The sequence below is a fragment of the Drosophila gunungcola genome, chromosome 3R (assembly GCF_025200985.1).
Source record: "Drosophila gunungcola strain Sukarami chromosome 3R, Dgunungcola_SK_2, whole genome shotgun sequence".
NCBI classification, from domain to species: Eukaryota; Metazoa; Arthropoda; class Insecta; order Diptera; family Drosophilidae; genus Drosophila; species Drosophila gunungcola.
This window is the reverse complement of record NC_069139.1, coordinates 17061502-17080278: the sequence shown is the minus strand read 5'-3', so window position 1 is coordinate 17080278 and position 18777 is coordinate 17061502. Positions and strand designations below refer to the sequence as shown.

The window sequence follows — 18777 nt, the reverse complement described above, 5'->3', positions numbered from 1 at the left end:
AATAATAAAAGTTCATATGTAAAAGATTAACATTAAATATTTTTATGAATACCTCACAAATAGACTTCAATTTTTCCGATAAAAGATTTAATAATAATTTCAAAGTAAAAACAACCCGCATTAATGTGTATACTTAATTATCCTATGTTGGAAAGCGATAAATGTAATTTAAACTTTTGGTCAACAAGATAACTAGACAACGACAGTTTTTGTGACTTTCAATGAATGAAAAAACTCTTATTTTTCTTTGCTGCTAGCTTGCGGAAATGTAATGTAATGAAATGTAAATATTTATTGGGGTGTGCACTCACAGTAAACCTGCACGGTGACATCCTTGCGGACGGGCTCCACGAGTCGCGTTCCCTGCGCCCGGCACTCGATGCGAACGCCATAGAAGTCCCGCGTGGTGGTGCCAATCAGCAGCTGATTAACCATCATAGTGGCGCCCTCCTCCACGGAAGTGTGGCTGGTGCCGATTAGCTCGGTGTCGTCGCGCCACCAGGTCACCTTGGGCGGAGGACGACCTGGAAAGGGGAAATTAGGTAGTCAGTGATGGTGGCTGCTCGCTTTCAGCCCAATGCGGGCCTGTCTCTCAGCCAGATGCGATGAGCAGGGACATGCCGGAGGATTCCTGCCAGTTGCAATTGACACTCCTGAGTGCGATGGTAAACAATGCGTCAGACTGCGGTTGCAGTGGCGCTGACAAACACAGTTGAACGCATGACAGCTAAGTGGGTCGAACCACCGCATAAAGTGCGTTCAAGTGCGCTGTTAAAAAGTTTGATATGCAGTGTGGGTTCATCCACTATGACACGATATCCACAGTAGTTAGTTGCTCAATAAAAAAAAACAATTTTTTTGCCAAGATAACTTAACCAACATACGTTTATGGGTTTTGATATTAACTAGAACCAAATTTTTAATTTAAACATAAAGAAATCTTGAATCAATCGTTACGAGTAAAGAAATTGTTGTCAAAATATTATGAGATTATTTGTTTAATCTAAGTAAAACTACAAGGGGCTTTATAAAATGCTTTTTTTTTTGTTGGCATTAATCATTTTTTTTTGTAATTTAAATCAGGTAACACTCACCTCCCCTCACTTGACAGCACAAGAAGAGCTCATAGCCCTCGCGGAAGGGTCCTGCCAACTGGGATATCTCCTTGCCCTGGGCATCGAAGATGCGCGGCTCCTCGGGAGGCACTGAAATGGACGCCAGATAAGGGTCAGTGCTTCCAGGGTTCACCTCCTGCAGTACTTACCCACTAAGGTCAGGTTGTGCCTGAAGTTGCGCGTCGGCGAGTTGAAGAAGTCGACGCGACATCGGTAGACACCGCCATCCTCGGGCTTCACATCGTTGATCTGCAGGCGCGAGTCCTTGGGATTATCGCCGATGCTGAAGAACAGGCGTTGCCCCAGATCGCTAGCTATAGCGGCATGGGGTGCCAGCTTCACGTTTCCGCCCCGCGAGTCCAGGCTGCCGAGGAGAAAAAATGAAGGAAGGAATAATATGAGTGAGGGGGCGTGGCAGCATGTAGCGATTATTAGATGTCATAAATAAACATATGCGAGGAGCATAAGTTGGCGCGCCTCACCCCCCGCGCATAAATTAGGGGAATAAAAAATGACTCTCAATTTGCACACCATGAGCCAGGAGTTAAGTGTGGAGTGCTCCTGCGTTTGTCTGTGTGCAGGACCCCATATTTTTCCTCCTGCCTCGCGACTCAGCCAGCTTTGTGCAAATTGCAGCAATTTGTTGCTGTTTTAGTAAATTACTCTGTTTATTTCAGGACTCTGGGGTGGCTATCGCTATCGCAATCGCTTTGAGTTCAGCTCCAGCTCCTGCTGCATTTTCTGCGCTTATGATTATCGAGTGCCGGCCACTTCACGTGCATGGCTGACACAGATCCCCAGCCCCCTTTTACCATCCATAAACCCCTTCTAATGAGTGTTCCCGAGTGTTGCGAGTGTTCAGAGTTTCCCGACTTTGCCGAGTTTTCCCGGCTGCGGCACGCAAAGTCGGAAGGCATTTCCACTTGGCATGCAGGGCACACGCTGGCTGCCACAATTTATATTGAAAATTTATCAGCGCAAATTTATAAAAATGGCAACGGGTCCATCTGCGTGTGTGCGTGAAAATTTGCTACACTTTGGCAACGACAGCCGTAATCGGATGTGCTTTACATTTATTATAACAAAGTGGATTATGGCAGGCGCATCCTTACCCCAAAAACTCCACACAAGTACACATGTGGCAGCTGCCGGAAATAAGCCAAAAGGGCTTGGCGAGCAAAAAAAAAAACACGTAAGGAGTACGTAACAGGGATGTTGACGATTATTTCACGCTCCTGATGGATGGGTAAATGGATGGATGGCTGTTTGGCCGTATGGCCGAATGGCCTGTCTGTTGTGAGGCTCGCAGAGTGGACGATTACGCACCAGTGGCCCCGGGATGTGTGAAGTAGAAGAAGTAGTTTCGCTCACCTGTACAGTGGAATGCCCGTGGTGTCCTTGAACCAGAGCAGCAGCTTCACCGAATCCTGCGGCGTGGGCGGCGTCAAATCGCAGGGCAGCTCCACGGTTTTGCCCAAAGCGGCCCAAACCAATCGAGCGGGTACTGTGCGAAAAAGAAAGAAAGTGTATTATTACATAGCATTGATGGGAAAAACACAAACTGAATTTTGGAAACAAATCCCCAGAATTGCAAAAAATAAAGGTATGTCATTAAAGTTCGAGCCCTAAAAGTTTATTAATTATGTAACTGCTTTTGTTTTATAAAAAGTTTGTTTTTCAATTGGTTAGAGTTAAACAAAAAATTCGACTATTATTTTTTCTGGATTAGCCATTCTAACTCGATTAACATATAAAAAGGAAAAAAGTTTTCTTCCAATGAACGACTGTTGTTGTTAAAATGCTAAAAAAAAGACGGTATTAAATATTCAAATGTCAAACTAAATTTAATAATGCCTGTATTAATATTATGTCTCTGATGATTTTTCAAGATATTGATTGATCCACAAATCCAAGTATTAAACTCTATTTTTTCTACTACTTGTATTTACACACTTTATTTAATTTTTTTGTTGTATTTCTTTTCACATTTTCTAAAATATTTATATGAATATTTTATACCATTCAAAAGAATTTAGCAAATATTATTATGTTGTGCGACTCAATTTTCCCAATTGAGTTTCAAAGCACAAAGGTTTGGGAGGGATTTCTTTCTGTTTTGTACACTTCTCTCACTTTATTAGCAAGGTAAGAGAACTGTCGTCGGCAATCGAAGTTGATAAAAGAGCAATACCTTGCTATGGGATATATTTATTTATTATTTGCACTTCCTGCATGATTCGGCTGATTGTTTGTTATTTTAACACAAAGCTTCCGCTTGCCGTTCGCCCTCCAAAGGCCACGCCCACTGACAACCCACTGCCACCCACCGCCTACCCACTGCCTTATCCCGTTGTCATATTGCCCAGCTCCGCTTCCGTTTGCCGATTGTCGTCACCAGCGTCGTTTGCTGTTGCTGAGCTTGATGTTTCTTTTTTGGTCCTTGTTGGTTTCTGGCTCCCTGGCCTGTCCTCCTTTTCTCGCTTTTTTTCCATTTGACAAAAAAATGATTTCTTGTGAATTTGTGTTGGGCCCATGTTTTGTGTTATTTTATTTGACAGGGCAACCTGTAAAATTTCCACATTGTTTCCGCCCGAGCGGCTTCTTTTATTTTTGCCCCACCTCAACAATAATGCGGCTGTCGTTTCGTTTCGAGGCCTCGTTATCTGGTTCCTTAAAGCAAAAGTGTGTTTAAAGAACTGCGTTTATTTGCAGCTTAAATTCCCAACTCGATCGACAGAGCTTTTGTGTCTTAATATTAAGCGACACCCTAATATCCATTTGCGAAAACATTTTTAAAAACATATTTTTGCTGTTTTTTGTCGTTGCTCTTTTGATGCAAAAAAGTAGAAAAAGTTTTTACCGCGCGTAAATGGGATTGGAGAGAAAAACCAAAATAAATGCAGCGATGGCGTGGAGAGCAGAAATATTAGCAAATTATTGAAATCCTACAGCGCAACACCAGCTTTTTTCTAAGCTGTGTTTTTCTGCCGCCCGCAAAAGCCAAAGAGTTGGCCATTTGTTAGACGGCGCACTCGCTGACAGCTTGAGCAAAACGGCAAACAGTGCTGCAATTTGTCAACGCTTTGGCTTGCGGCAGGCTGTGCAAATATGCGGCCAAGCGGGAAGACGGGAAGACGGGAAGACGACACCTAGCCGTAAATCCTTATGAATGGCCCCGGATGTGCGAGGCCAAATGGCAGTGTCTAAGTCGAACGAACGCACACGCTTGTGGTTGCACAATCTCCCCAAGCGGAATGCATCCGTGTTACAGTCGACTCCCCCAGCACAGCCTTTTTCTGACCAATTAAGCAAGGCACTGGGAGCACTTTTGATGTGCTCCCCCGAGTCCAGATCTATTTATAATTGCCTCTGGCATTTGCCCAGTTGTTAGCGGCAATCGCCTGCTCGTTCCCAATGATTTATGCTCACATTTAATTCTTCTATTGGCAGCCCGTCGACGAATTCGTCGTCTTTGATGTGAGCCCCAAGTTCCGAGTTCCAAGGCAAGGCAAACCAAAGCGAAACGCCACTGTTCTACCTGCAACCCTCCCTCGTTTTTGATGTTTTGTTTTGACACATCGCATTATTTGCGGCTATTTTTAGCCACATGTAATTTACTTAACCGACGAGCAATGGAGGAACGAGAGGAATTGGAATTTATGCTGCTTGAGGGCATTTCTGGGTAGCTCATCATTTGTGCATCGGTGCATTTGACAGGCTCTCAGCGTGGATCAATTAATTTCCATCGAATGTGCTGAGTGTTTATGGCTGTTTTATAATTCTAATTAAGACAATGCCCCGACATGGAGTGTTTTTGAATGCGTTTTCGAATGAAGTGAAAATAGGAAATGCATTTTGGGACGCCTCGGGGGGTTTTATCCGGGCCCGGGTAACACATATAAAGTGGTTTCTATTTTATTCCACGGACTCACCATTTCCCTGAGGCCCTAAAGCTTTAAGTTTACTAGGGGAAAATTGCGCATACGCAGCGTGTTACTTTGCATGCATAAACCAAGAGCAGCAGCCAGCAGCTTTTCGTGCGCCATTTGGCTAGGCCGTGAGCCAGCAAGAACCCTCGGTTTCCCTGCAAGGCCACAGCCCCAAGACATCGTTGCATTAATTATGCAGTGGCTGGAGGCCTCTGTGGCTCTTTAAGGCGAGAGCCTGTCCTTTAAAGATACCCGCCAACGGATAAATTTAATTGATTTTGTTGCGACTTTCGTTCAAAACAAATGTTGGCTGCACTCCAATAGTTTAATGAACTTTGGGCAAAATAAACCCATGGCAAGCGGAAAGTGTTGAAAAAAGAATAATAGAAATTCAACAAAGCGTTGGCCAAAATAAACTAAGACTCACAGGCTGCCCATTAAGTGTGCCGTGTTATTGTAAACAGCAGCCGAACCAAAAAATAGTGGTTCTGTAACACAGAAAAGAGAAAAAAATCAGACAAAAAAGAAATTTGTATTTGGCAAACTTTCAATATCTACGAATTTTTGTGTTGGCCAAATGGTTTTATTCAATTGATATTTAAAGCGTTAGCGAGTGGAATTCGGATCAGGCCATTGGGGTTGACAACATAGCACATTACACATTACGCATTACACATACGCACTGTATGCGCAGTGCGGTTTTGTTCTGCGGTTGCGGCTTTGTTTTCTTTGGTGGATGGCGCTGCGCTGCATAGGCATGGTTAGCGTTTGATTGAAACGTTTGCCAAACGTACATAAAAGTCAATTACGCAAAATATAAGTTAGTTAATTAACTGAAATCAGAGCGAGCTCAGCATAAATACGCGTGTGAGTCTGTGCTCCCGATTCTTAGCCCTTTTTGTGTGCGTGTTTGAGCTGCTTTCATGACTGCTAATGAAAAGTTTATTTAGAACGGTGGCAAGTCGGAACTAAACCAAATTACAGGCAATTGCCAAGATAAATATTTGAGTTTCACTATTCAGAGCGGCAGTAGCAGATGCTACACTGCGCCAGTTTGCCATATGCCTTTTATACAGGAGAGTTTGGGGTCGGGAACAGAACAGAACGGAATAGAACGGAACTCTTCGATGCTGCTGGCTCTTAAATATTTTATTCAGACTCCGACCGGACTCTGCTTTTTCATTTCCTCAAATACCCTCTCCCTGCCACCTCCTCATCCTTATCCAGTCGACCTTACTTACTGGTTTTTATTCCACGGCTGCCTTTGCCGCGTTGGGCCAAATTGTTTACATTTAAATTGTACATTATGGCAAACATACACACACACACACTGGCCGCAAAATGTAGCAAGTTGAGAGCGAAAGTGGTTGCCATTGCGGACGAGCCTTCTGCCCCTCCCTTTTGTTGCCCCGCCAGCTGTCGGGTCACGCCCCCCGTGCCACGCCCCTTTGTAGTGTAGTCAAAGTCGTCAGTGACCCTAATGTACTTTCTCACACTTTTTAGCATGCATTACGGGCTGCCTAACATGGTTGCCTTCATTCAGCGTGTGTGTGTGTGTGCGTGTGTGTAAATAACTTTTAAAGTGCTTCACTCACACACACACGCACACACTCTTTGTCTTTGGGCTGCTGGAAATGTGAGTATGAATATTTACTTATAATTAGAAATGCCAGAATGTTTTGTTTTCCTTAGTTCAGCCTTTGACTTTGCCTCTGCGTATTTTTTTCCTTTTCCCCCGTCGCTTGCGTGTGTGTATGTGTGTGTGTGTGTGTGTGCACTTCCTGTTGTCGCCATCTTTGGGGGCAAATAAACCAAAAAAAAAAAACTTCTCAACCCAAGTACATGACTCTTGTGTTCTCTGTTCTTTGTTAGCATTACTTCGTTTTGGCCAAATGCAAAAATTAAGCAGATCCCCTTACAGGTCCACAAAAAAAAGTGAAATAAAATTATTTAAAGACAAAATGTCGCGAATTCGTGGCGCCAAAGAAGTCGAGCAACAAATGTTCGCGCCTGGCGATTCAATTAGGCGAAATATTTCTTGGCGGCCACCGAAATGAAATGTTCCCCAACATTCTTTTGCAGGCTTATTAATAACAAGTGTGTGCACTGATAGATAAAATGTCGTTCCAATTTTGGTCAACAAAATTTTAAAAGAAAATACTTAAAAAATGTTTAAAGATGTTTAAATTTTAATAAAGGAACCAATCGTTTTATTATATAATAAAATAAATAAAATAAAATAAAAAAAAGTTTCATCATAAGACAGTCAGCAGTATAATTAAAAATTCATGAGATCAAGTTTTGATATGCTTGAATATGCATTTTAATATGTGCTTTCAGATGGCCAAAATCAAATTTGAGTTTTATGGTGCACTGTTTATTTTTGGTCCACTGCTGATGTAGCCAACCAAAAGCGCCACCATACTCCTAATATGTCCCAGCAATTTCTCGCAGTTCAGCTGGGGATTTTTCACAAATCTGGCAAGTCGTTGTCGATGTCGTTGTGGGTCAGCACAGGCTCTGCTGGCCTGGCAGTGAAACTTTTCAAATTAAATTTTGCGACGCCATTTTCAATTAGAAAACTTCTCGGCCAAAGTCTCTGGCAGAAGCGCGACTCACTCCCACTAACAACCCAACGTTTTACACCCATTTTCACCATTCGTCTGCTTGTGCCACATCATCGGTTCAAGATGGCTTACACTCTGGCTTTTTTTTTCAGACCCGAGAACGACCTTCTCAGCGCTGCCTTTGCTTTCAATTAAAATGCGTTCGCTGTCATTTTGGACGCCGTATTGCACTGGCTACGTGATTTAATAATAAAATACGAAAAATATTCCAGTCAGCGCTTTGTTGTCCTTGTTGTCGGCCATTACGTGGCTGTTTTTACATTTTTTTTTCCCGGCTTCCTTCGTTGTTTTGGCTCCTGGTGGGCTCTTTCCTCGCAACTGTTGCTTGGCTTTCGGGGCTTCGGGGACCTAAGTCGAGAGTCTGAAGGAGCATTTAAACAACACATTAAATTCAGAACGAGTGGCCGGCGAATGTGGCCGCATTGCAGCACTCGATTTCTGGACCAGCTGTCTAAACTTAAATTCTATTATGGTCCATTGGGCAAAATGCACGGACCTGCATTATTAATGGCCAAATTAGTTGCGGCTTTGGTAAATATGGCTGTTAGCTGATTTCCTTGATTTATACACCATGGTTTGGCAGTAATGTTTAAAAATTTGTATGCTTAAACAGCTTTTTAATTGCTATTGATTGAATGCCACTTGCAGCCTATTAAAATTTCAGGCCACCGCAATTACAGAAAATATAGCAAAATACAAACAGCGCAGCCCAGCAAACTGCAGTTTTATTTTATGTTAATTGCATTGCGGGCTTGCGTTCTCAAAAGGTTCGGCAGGTCGCTCTAATGGCGCGTAAATCACTTGATTCCAATTACACGAGCGGCCAACAAAAGCCTCTCGGTGTGAAGTGTGTGGACCACGCCCCCTTGCCATAGCACCTGGTACACATGTCCATGAATTATACAAATTTATGCGCTTTTAATTTTGGAGCAAATGTAAAAATAACCAGCCACGTGCCAGGACGAAGGCCAAATACACTTTCTGATGTCACCGGAATGGTGAATGCTACGGCAGCGTAATAGTCTTGGCTAGTCAGCTTAAATTCTGGTCCTCACTCAAGCTGTGAATTGTGTTGGTTTTAATAAAAGATTCTGTGGACCACGAGCAAATTCAACCGCAAGGACCAGTCGAAAAGCAGAAAGCGACTAGGGACTGAAAACTGGAAAACAAGTGAAAATGAGCAAATAAATTAAAATGCCAGCAATGGGACACAAAGCAACCGCATGGCATTTAAAAAGTAAAATATGGCAACGACTTGCTGCAGGATATTTTTCGCCGACACAGCAACAACAGGCATTGCTGCTGTGCTGCTCCTGCAACATGCAACACATGCTGCGCAACACGACCCGTTGTTGTAGCTGTAGCTGTAGCTCCAGCTGGAGGTTTGAAGAGGAGCCCAGGCGCAGTTACAGGACACGACAGGACACAGCTCGCTTGGCTGCAGATAGAAGCAGTAGCAGCAGCAGCAGCAGCACGAGCAGCAACAGCAGCAGCAAGAGCAGCAACAGCAGCAGCAACAGCAGCAGCAACAGCAGCAACCTCAAAACTGGGCCAAATATGCTGGGTGCGTTGTGGGTCTGACAGGGCCTGGGCACATTATTTACACGCGTGTTTATTATTTTCAATTAAAATGCACAGGGCACTTTTCGTAGGTAAACATGCGACAGCGACTGTTTGCCTTTTGTGACTCATGTCACAGGCAGCAAAAGCAACAACAACAGCAACACAAAAGCTAGAGTAACTCACAGATGCAGGCTACAAATAGTTCTGCCCAACCAAGGGACAATTTATTTATAGTCTGTTCTGTTTCAAGTTGTCGTAAAATTGCGTAAAAATCATTTTTGAATTTGTGCCAGTTTTTTCGACACAGCACGACGCACAACAGAGCACAGCCCTCAGGCATCTGTACACTATAAGGTCAGGGGCTTAGTCGGAGATCAGGTGAAGGGGGTATGCGATTAACATCAAAAAAATTTGACTTGGGTTCGATTCCGTTTTTTTTAAACTTAAACTAAATAGAATTTAAGTTACTACTCAAAAATAAAATGACTAAAGCTCTGTAAATTCGTTCAAATACCAAAATAGCGACCATTACATATAAATACCATTTATAGAATCACTTCTATAAATATAGTTTTTCAGGTCTATTTTGTTGAAACCCCATCAACCCACACCTCTGTGGTAGGTACAACAAATTTAGAACTAAAGGCCTATACACATATTAACGCTATACTATATACTTCGATTGCTTTCCTGCCGCTTCGAGAAATTCCCCCTGACACGAGCTGGCCTAAAATATTTTTATGTGTTTTTAATGCAATTTAATTTCGTTGCCCACGCAACAAAAAAAAATAAATATACTTTTATATATACTTTTGGGGATGCCCGGGGGCCCAGGGACATATTTGGATTTGGACAGAAACAGAAAAATGCGTAAATGTTTGCCGTAGAGAGCTCAATAATTCCGATTTAAATAAATCAAATTTTGGAAGGCAAAAAACTGAAACGAGAAGAAAACGAACGATTTTCCATCGCCAGGCGGAAAATCGAGGCTGATTGGGCGCCACTTCGGGCCAACGCACGGCAGTCATTCGAGCAATGCCTCCAGTCAGCAGTTCGCTACCGGAGTGAAAATCAATTTAATTATAGCTGACAATTAAATTTACGCCGAATTAACGGCGACACTTCAGTGTTTTTGCAGTTTTTGCTGTATTTACGGCAGTGAGGCAGGCAGTCAACAGGCGACTACAACTGTCTACAGTCCCCGGGCTCCAATCGCCCAGCCTTTGCAGCTTCATTTTCCATTTTCCACTCTTCACTCTCCACTCTCCAGTTGGGAAAATGTCGCGCTGATTTCTTGTCAAACAATTTTTTAATCAGTGTCGCTTCACTAGAACTGTCCTCGTTCTTCGTCCCTTTGGCTGCTGGCTGCGACTTTTCATTTTATTCGGCGCGTGTTGCAGATGTTGGCGCCGCGCATCCTGCATGTCGTCCCCCTACTGGCAAAAGCCAGTTCCTCGTCCTCGTTGCTTTCGCAATTTGAAGTTCTTTTTTGGCTGCCAGCTGGCCCTGATAATTGCCTGCACATTTTCGGAAACGTTAATTCTGACACTGGCATGCCGAACAGCTGACTCATTGGAGCTGAAGCGGCGCGTCTGCTACTTAATTTGACAAATTCGCATGACGCCAAAAGCGGGATTCGTCGACTGTGAAGGCTAATTAGGCGCCTCGGCTTTGTTTTCGGCCAATTCCCAGCTCTCAGTTCCCATTTCTCAGTTCTGAGAACTCGAAACTCAAGCTCGAGCTCGTAACATTTAACGATGATACAGAAAACAAGACAAGACAAGTGCCGCCGCCTGCAAGTTTGTTTGTCTTGCGTAAACAAATAATTAAAATAATATGACGCGGCAAGTGCAGCTGCCTGCCAGAGAGTGTATCTGTATATCTTTGTATCTGTTTCTGCATCTGCGTTTGCCATCAAGCGCAACTTTCGAACACCCCCCATATGACAAGTGCAGATGCAGATGCCAAGTCATGGGAACTCACAGCGGCGTTTAGTTTGCACTTTGGCCCAATTTTTGGCCCACACTGTCCCCCACTCGAAGAAAAAGTATAGCTAAATTTAAGAAATTTTAATTTGTGTTTTTAAGAAAACTAGAAGCTGCTTAAAAGGGTTTTTAGGTCAGACAAACGAAACAATTCACCCGAAAGATATATTTATATATGTCCGTTTAATAAGAAACACAGTATATTGTTATCACAAGCTGACAAATTTATAATTGCATATTTTTCTACCTTTAAACATAAAACTGTTTGCTTTTGAAGAAAATGCATTTTTTTTAGAAGGCAACAATATAGCATAAAACCTTATGGATATTTGTTTTCTTCCTAAAACCATTTTTCTACTGTTGACAATTCTAATTTATGGAAAAACATGTCGTTTCTTTTCACTTTTTTTTCGAGTGCAGCAATGTGTTGTGCATATGCTGGAAAAGCTTTTAATTGTTTGCTTTTGTTTACCAATGAGCCAGCTGTCGCGACCTCCTTCGAAGCTCAGCACTTGCTGCTGCTGATTGCTCTTTTTTGTTGTTGAGCTAATTGATTTATTTACTGTGTGCGCCTGTTTTGAAATAATTTCATGCTAATTTGCTTGTTAATCGTTCGCCTCCTCCGCCCCCCAAATTCTCTATGTTTTTGGTGTGTGTGTGTGTGTGTTTAGCGCCATTTTGCCTGCGTCTCAAAGGCAGCGACCCAATGAAGTGTGAAGTGTTGGCAGCCTTTTGCTCCCTATGCCGTTGATTGTTGTTATTTGCCTTGCTGCTACTGCTGCTGCTGCTGCTTTTGCTTTTGCTGTGCATTGATTGCTAATGAGCAGGGGCATTAGATGATTTAATGCCACTCAACCCCCGGCAGCGTTTTGTGAAAGCAAAACAAACATACATTAGAGCCCTGCCACTTTCTCCCACTTTCCCCACTCTGCCGCTTTTCTCCATCGCTTGCTGCGTGCATTTGACACTTGCGCCTTTCAATTTCTAGAGCTAGAGCCATAAACCAAATCGGCAACGAGTTCAATTCCAAGCTCAAGTGGCCATAGACCTCAACACATTTGGGGACATAAACCCCTATCGTCCGTATATCAAATATATGGTGCAGAGCGAGAAAAAATCCTTACAAAATGATTACCACTTAGCACTCTGTTTCTCAATAAAAAGCTCCAATACAAAATAAATCTGCTTGAACCAAAAAGGTATTAAAAATGTTTTTGGAAGTCGGTCAAATTACTTAATTTCTTTCAGTTCATAAAAAATATTTTTAGCAACAAATTATTTGGTGCAAATAAAAGCCATGTGCAAAAGTTTGTGTATTTTTAGTTCTAAGGAAACTCCAAAGAGGAATTTTATTATGAGTTTTTGGCTGTTCAGTTTGATTTCTCGTTTTATATTTCCAAGGAAATCCGCCAGCTGCCAAGCTGTTCTATTTAAAAATGTTATTAACTCAGAAATAGCTTGAAGACCTCCTTAAAAAGTGTTTTTAATTCCTGCTTACCTAAATCGTGTTGTTGGCAAAGGTGGTTGTAACAAAAAATACTAGAATGTAATGTAATTAGTTTGGCATATTGGTCTGTGAATGTTTAACTAGGACTAATGCTAGCTTGTCCTAAGAACACTTGAATTTTTCATTATAAATGGAAGACCAGTTTAGCTGTCGTTTTTTCTCCATGTGAGCTGTCTAGTTTATGGCCTCGCCCAAGGAGCCGTTTCGGAAGCCTTCGCTATCACTGCTGGTGCTATTTTGTATCTGCTTCGGCAGACTGCCATAACTCAGACGTGGCGCACTCAATTTGCTTACTTGGCAACACTGTGGCAGGATCAAAGGGGCAGGGGCAGGGGCAGTGGCAGGGGCAGGGGCAGGACACCTTAGAGCCAGGCGCGGCTCCCTGGCCTTTGGCTGTTCGCCCAACTATTGCTCGCTTTTTTGCCCATTTTGTAGCTATTTTATTTTGTATTTATTTGGCGCTTCTTTTGCCATTTTATGCTGTGACATTTCAGCGCTGGCTTCGCCGGCGACAAAATCCGTTTTATTTATATGCAAAATATGTAAATTTACGACCAGCACGACCCCCAATGCTTTTCCCCTTTTTCCTTTTCCTTTTTCCGCATTTCCACCGCGGCCAAGGGAGCAATGGCGATGGGGAGAAGCAACAAACAAGTTGCGTACTTGTATTTTATGCACAGCATTGCATACTTATGAGCCACAACAAGATTGAATGTGCGCTGGTGAGTATCTATGTTTGGGCGGGCATCTGTGTGTGTGTGTGTGTGTGTGTGTGAGTATCTGTGTGTGTTTAGATTTACAAGTGCGATATCGATAGAGTTTATTTCATGCGCTCGTCGAAGCGACTCGCCTTGCCCTTGGTGAGCTAAGGTCCTAAAATATATGTCCGCATCTGCATATTCATGCATTTCGGTGAGAAATAAAATAAGTTCCCTTCGTCTGACCATAATTTAGATACTTTTTGTTTTAATTAAACACACAGCTGACAAACAGTCCAGATTTATGGGTCGCTGGCCATAAATAAAAGCTCGTCCGACCGCAACTGGCCAAACTGGGAATGAAAATGCCAAGCTTAAATTGCAGCAAATGTAATTCGTTCTAATTTATTTACTCCGACCAATGCAATTTATGGCAGTTGTTGTTGTTCTAGAGCTGTACAGTCGGTATGGCTGTATGCCTATATTTTTGCCATTTTCAATTTGCAACAATTTATGGTAGCGTTTTATGCAAATCCAGCGACTAATCACCGCGGCACACGACTTGCCGAGAGGCGAACTGTCGGTAAATTAAAATTTAATAAAAATGCAAATTACCCAAATTGCAGTCAGCCGACCACGCCCCTTCCGTCAGCGGTCCCGCCCCATTTGACTAATTTTCAATTAACCGTTAGACCGTTAGACGGTTAGACGGTTAGACGGAAAATTTCCAAGTCAAGGGGTTGAACAGAACGAATCGAAGAGCAAAATTAGAGACAAATGAATGGGGCGGTGTGGCCCTGGGTCGTTGTAAAGTATTCACAAACGAGTTGATTACGTGTCTCACATAGATTTGCCCTTTTCACAATCGGAATGGAATTTCCACTGAAAATTAGCCAGGAAAAATCACCCAGAAGTACAAAACAAAAAGCCAAAGGGCAGCGAACAAACGTTTGCTTGGCATGTTCAAGTGATAAATTCAATTTTCCACTTGAACGCCAACACGATCCCCTCCGCCCGCAATGTGTGACTAATGGCGTTTACTGGTAGCCGGTCATCGTCATCGTCATCCTCATCCTCGACGGCGGCAGCAATCAAACAGAAATCATAAAGGCGTGTTGTCCAAACATAAACAACATAGGGCCGCCGCCTCTGACTTTGGATCCCATCGAACAAAGGCCAGAACAAGAACCAGAACCAGAATCATCTATCCCCCGCGAAGCGCGTGCCCGACGGCGATAAAAATTACAAATTCTCACACCACCACCTCCCAGGTACCTCCCACCAGAGGTGTGCACTCAAGCGTCGACACCGACTCCGAAGGATGCATTGTCGGGGCAGGCTGGACGGTTGCGTGATTCACCAGACACAATACAATATTAATCGGCTGGGGATTAGATGGCATTGCCCAGACAGGGGACTAGGCTTGATTACAACGCCAGGTGGACGTCAAATCACTTTAATTTTATCAACAGTTCAAAGCGAGCATTTACGATTTAAGTTGCTTAAGATTTCCTTAGGTATACAATACATAACAAAATATTTTCAATTTTTAAACGATGTGTTTTAAGAACTCATTAGCAATAATTAAATATTTTTCCTGATTTCCACAGCTATCGCTGTTAGTTTGTAGAAAGCGAAATGCAAAATAAAATTGTTAAGTCATAAAAATTCATTTCATTTTCAGTAATTGAAGCTTTAGGTAAAAGGTGACACATTTTAATGATATGGATAATAATATAAATTAAAAGGCGTTTTTTCCGTTAATAGCCAGATGAAAAGAACTGCTCGAAAAAGCGAAATTATTAATTGTTATTATTATTTTTATGGGATATTCCCATTTTTTGCAAGTGGCACTTTTAAAAGTAACTACAGCCACGAAACTTCCACCCCAAGCGCCACCCCGTTGCGAATTGGGCAGACAAACCCTGGAGTGGACAAATAAAAGCGCTCATAAAATTGAATTTTTTATGACTAACGAAACGAAACCCATGCCCCCGAAGGGTTAATTTCAGAGTGAAGTGGAGCGGAAAGCCAAAGGGACAAAGGGCAAAGGGGAAAGGGGAAAGGGGAAAGGGCCAAGCGATGTTGTCGATGCCGAACGTTAACTGATTTGCACCTTTTGACTTTCGGCTGACTAACAAACAAGCGCGGTGGTGAAGATGGAGGTGTGGTGGTGTTTCCCTGATTAACGGAAACATTACTCATGGCCCGGAAAATCTCGGGTGGGTGAGGAGTTCGGCGGGCACTCAATCAAGTGCAAAATGCAAATGCGTTGAGCAGCTAAAAATACCATCAACAAAAGGGAAGTTGCGGGCCATAAAAGCAACCGGCCAACAGCAGCTGCAAGTGCCAGATCTTACGATCCCGCCCCGACTTTATAGGGCCCCTCCAGTGACTCCATCCCCCATTCCCCATCACCCATTCATCCACGCTTAGTGTTGCATTTATTGCGCTTGTTAAAGGCATCTAAAAAGGGAAGCGCGAGCGAGAGAAACAAGTTAAAAAGTCATAAAATGATATTTATTTCATTCCGCTGCCGCGTAATGCGGCGCTGGCAGCCATCAGCAGCCTCGCGGGTGGCATCATCGCAAGACCCCAACACGATTATGAAGAATCCTTACACGGAGCGAAAATATGGTTACTTTTAGTTCCATATCAACTACTTGACGTACAGGTGTTAGGTGTGTACTAAACAAAAATTGTTTGTCTTAATTATACAACAACTTAATTCCCATACAAAGTTAATATATTTTAAAATGGTGCAAAGATATATATAATCATCAATGCACTTACAATAAATGAAAATTGAAATTTAATATTTAGAGCTGGTTAGCAAAACTATTAGAGAAGTGATGTAACTATTATTAAGTGATTTATGTTAATGCACCTTTGGATTGATCGAACTATCATGAAACAGTCACAGATCTAATTTACTTAAAGGGGCATGGGAGGATATCTTAAAATTCTTTATTTTATGTGTATGTGAAGCATAAAGCCCAGCAGCTGAAGCGGCACCAGCTGACACCGAAGCTGGCCAAGAAGAAGTTCGGTAGATTTGCTTTTTATTTGAAATTTATATGCGAACTTGCCGCCTCCCGGGAAAAAAGGCGTGGGAAAACGCACAAAGAGGATCTATACGGAGAATGTACATGATGATGAGGACGAGGACGAGGACGAGGATGGTGGCCACCGACTCTTCACACAACTATTTGCCGCTTTTATGGAGTTGAAGCTTTGACTTTTCGGCTGCTTCTCTGAGCCACTGGAAATGGAAATGCGCCAACGTTGTGGCTTTTTAATGTTTTCTTGTTAAAGTTTATTGAAAAACTTTGGCCAGTCACGTTTAAGTAGTCAGCGGGCGCAGTAACTTATAACTGTGAATACAAACACATACTCATCTGAACGAATATATATGTATATAAGTATATATATATATACCATATATATACAGTGTTTTAGGACGGAGCATGGGGAAAACGAATCGTTTTCCACGACCAGAAATGAAACATCTGCAGGAGTGCACGCCCTCATGCCCATGAAAATGGGGCCAAAAGTGATTTCTTCTGTTTAATAACGAAAACGGAAACTTGTGCATATTACTTTATCTATTCTTTTCGGTCTGTGGGGGCGGGGGGTTGGGCGTAGAGGGGGCTTTGCGGTGGGCGTGGTCGGGGTCGTGTTTGCTCATAATTGAAATTTCGCGCTAAACAGGAAGTGGCTATGGCCAGCGCTTTTGTTGCGGCCAGTTCAAGTTGTTCGACTTTGTGTTGAATCAACTCGGTCTGAAAGCTTTTAGTATGGTAGATGAAGGGGTGGATGGCAGCACAACATGGCCGAGTGGCGGGGAAAATGCAGTTCATAAACAACAGCAGGAGATGCGAAAATGCAATAATATTTATGAGAAACACTCTGTGTCCGGGGGAGTCAGATGATGGGCGACGGGAGACGGGAGATGGGGCGAGTGCAAAAGAAAATTAAGACCGGAGAAAATGTGAAATGTGTGCGAAAAACATGCAGAAAAGAATGGAGCGGGTGGAAAGTTTGTTCCCCGGGAATTGTCATTGTCTTCGCATCCAGATACTACACATGTTCCCATCCCAATCTCTGTCCACTCGCCTTTGTTAGGCGAACAAAGAGCTGGGAATTTACCACTGAATGGCAGTTTTAAGAGTAAGTTTTTCTCAATGTAATGTCAACATATCGATCCGCTGAGCTCCACTTTTGTGCTTCCAAATGTGTAACTTCCCACTTTTGGAACAATTTTAGTTTCAATTTAACAGTGATGGGAAAAGAATGGGGCGCTTTAAACTTTAAGCTTTTACGAACAAAAGAAACTGTTTTAAAACGAAGAAATAAATTTATTTTATCATACGTCTTCAAATAAAAAAGATTTTAAAACCATTTTTAAATGCTGTTTAAAAAGCTTGCTTTCTCCTGGTTAGTTTCAATTAAATCATGCTAAATAATTGCTACATTTAAAAAAAAAATATCCAACAGTGGATTAAAGGTACTGAAATCCACAAAAGGAGAAGTATGTTTAAAATACTATAATTCCTTTTCTGGAATTTGTTAGTTATGTGCGAGTCTGCTGCTATCTTTAGTTGTAACGCCCTAGTGTTTTACCTGGCCGCACATTCCTTTTGCCTGGCAATCCATCTATCGTGCTGCGTTTTTCCTTTCCGGCTTTCCCTGCTTTTCCCGCTGCATCCATTTATTTTCCACTCTCGTGTCGCTGCCGTCTGTCAAGCCAGTTGCTCGAACATTGCAGCTCCCCCCACTTTTTCCACCATTTTCATCGTACACCCCATCCATTTCCACCGCACACACGTACTGCAGTGTGACATGTGCTTCCTCTGTTGTATTTTTGAGCTCCCTCTTCTCTTTTCCACTGCTATTTTCCACATGTGAAATTGAACTTTGCATCTTGCTGCGACGCGTCGCAACTTCACAGATACAAAATGCAACGAAATTTTCATTTGCCAGCGCCGATGTTGCACTTGACTTGTGGCGCTCCTGCCGCCTGTGCACCACCACCACCTCCAGTTCGAGATCCCCATCCGCATGTAGCACCATCATCCCCATCCATTCTGACCGCCTCGCAGCGCTTATGACGCTGTTTTGACACTGCGAACGCGCGCGTGTTTATAAATAAAATATGTATGGAAATATATATTTGTGAAATTTTTCCACGCTTCTGCTGGATGCTGGATGGTGGATGCTGGATGGTGGATGGTTTTGTTGTGCACATGTGTTGCACTGCTGCACCCTTCTGCTGCTACTCATGCCGTTTTTCCTTTGAAGTTCATAAAAATTAACAAAAAATCAATTTACAACACAAACGATGCGCTGATGA

General features: G+C 42.7%; 1 protein-coding gene across 1 annotated transcript in view; it reads right to left on the bottom strand.

Annotated features, from left to right (window-relative positions):
- Positions 1-18777, bottom strand: part of LOC128254850 (hemicentin-2) — a 66412-nt gene that overhangs the window by 24855 nt on the left and 22780 nt on the right. Inside the window, 4 exon segments of the mRNA XM_052984212.1 lie at positions 312-524; positions 1095-1205; positions 1265-1479; positions 2487-2619. Coding sequence (XP_052840172.1) covers positions 312-524; positions 1095-1205; positions 1265-1479; positions 2487-2619 — 672 coding nt within the window.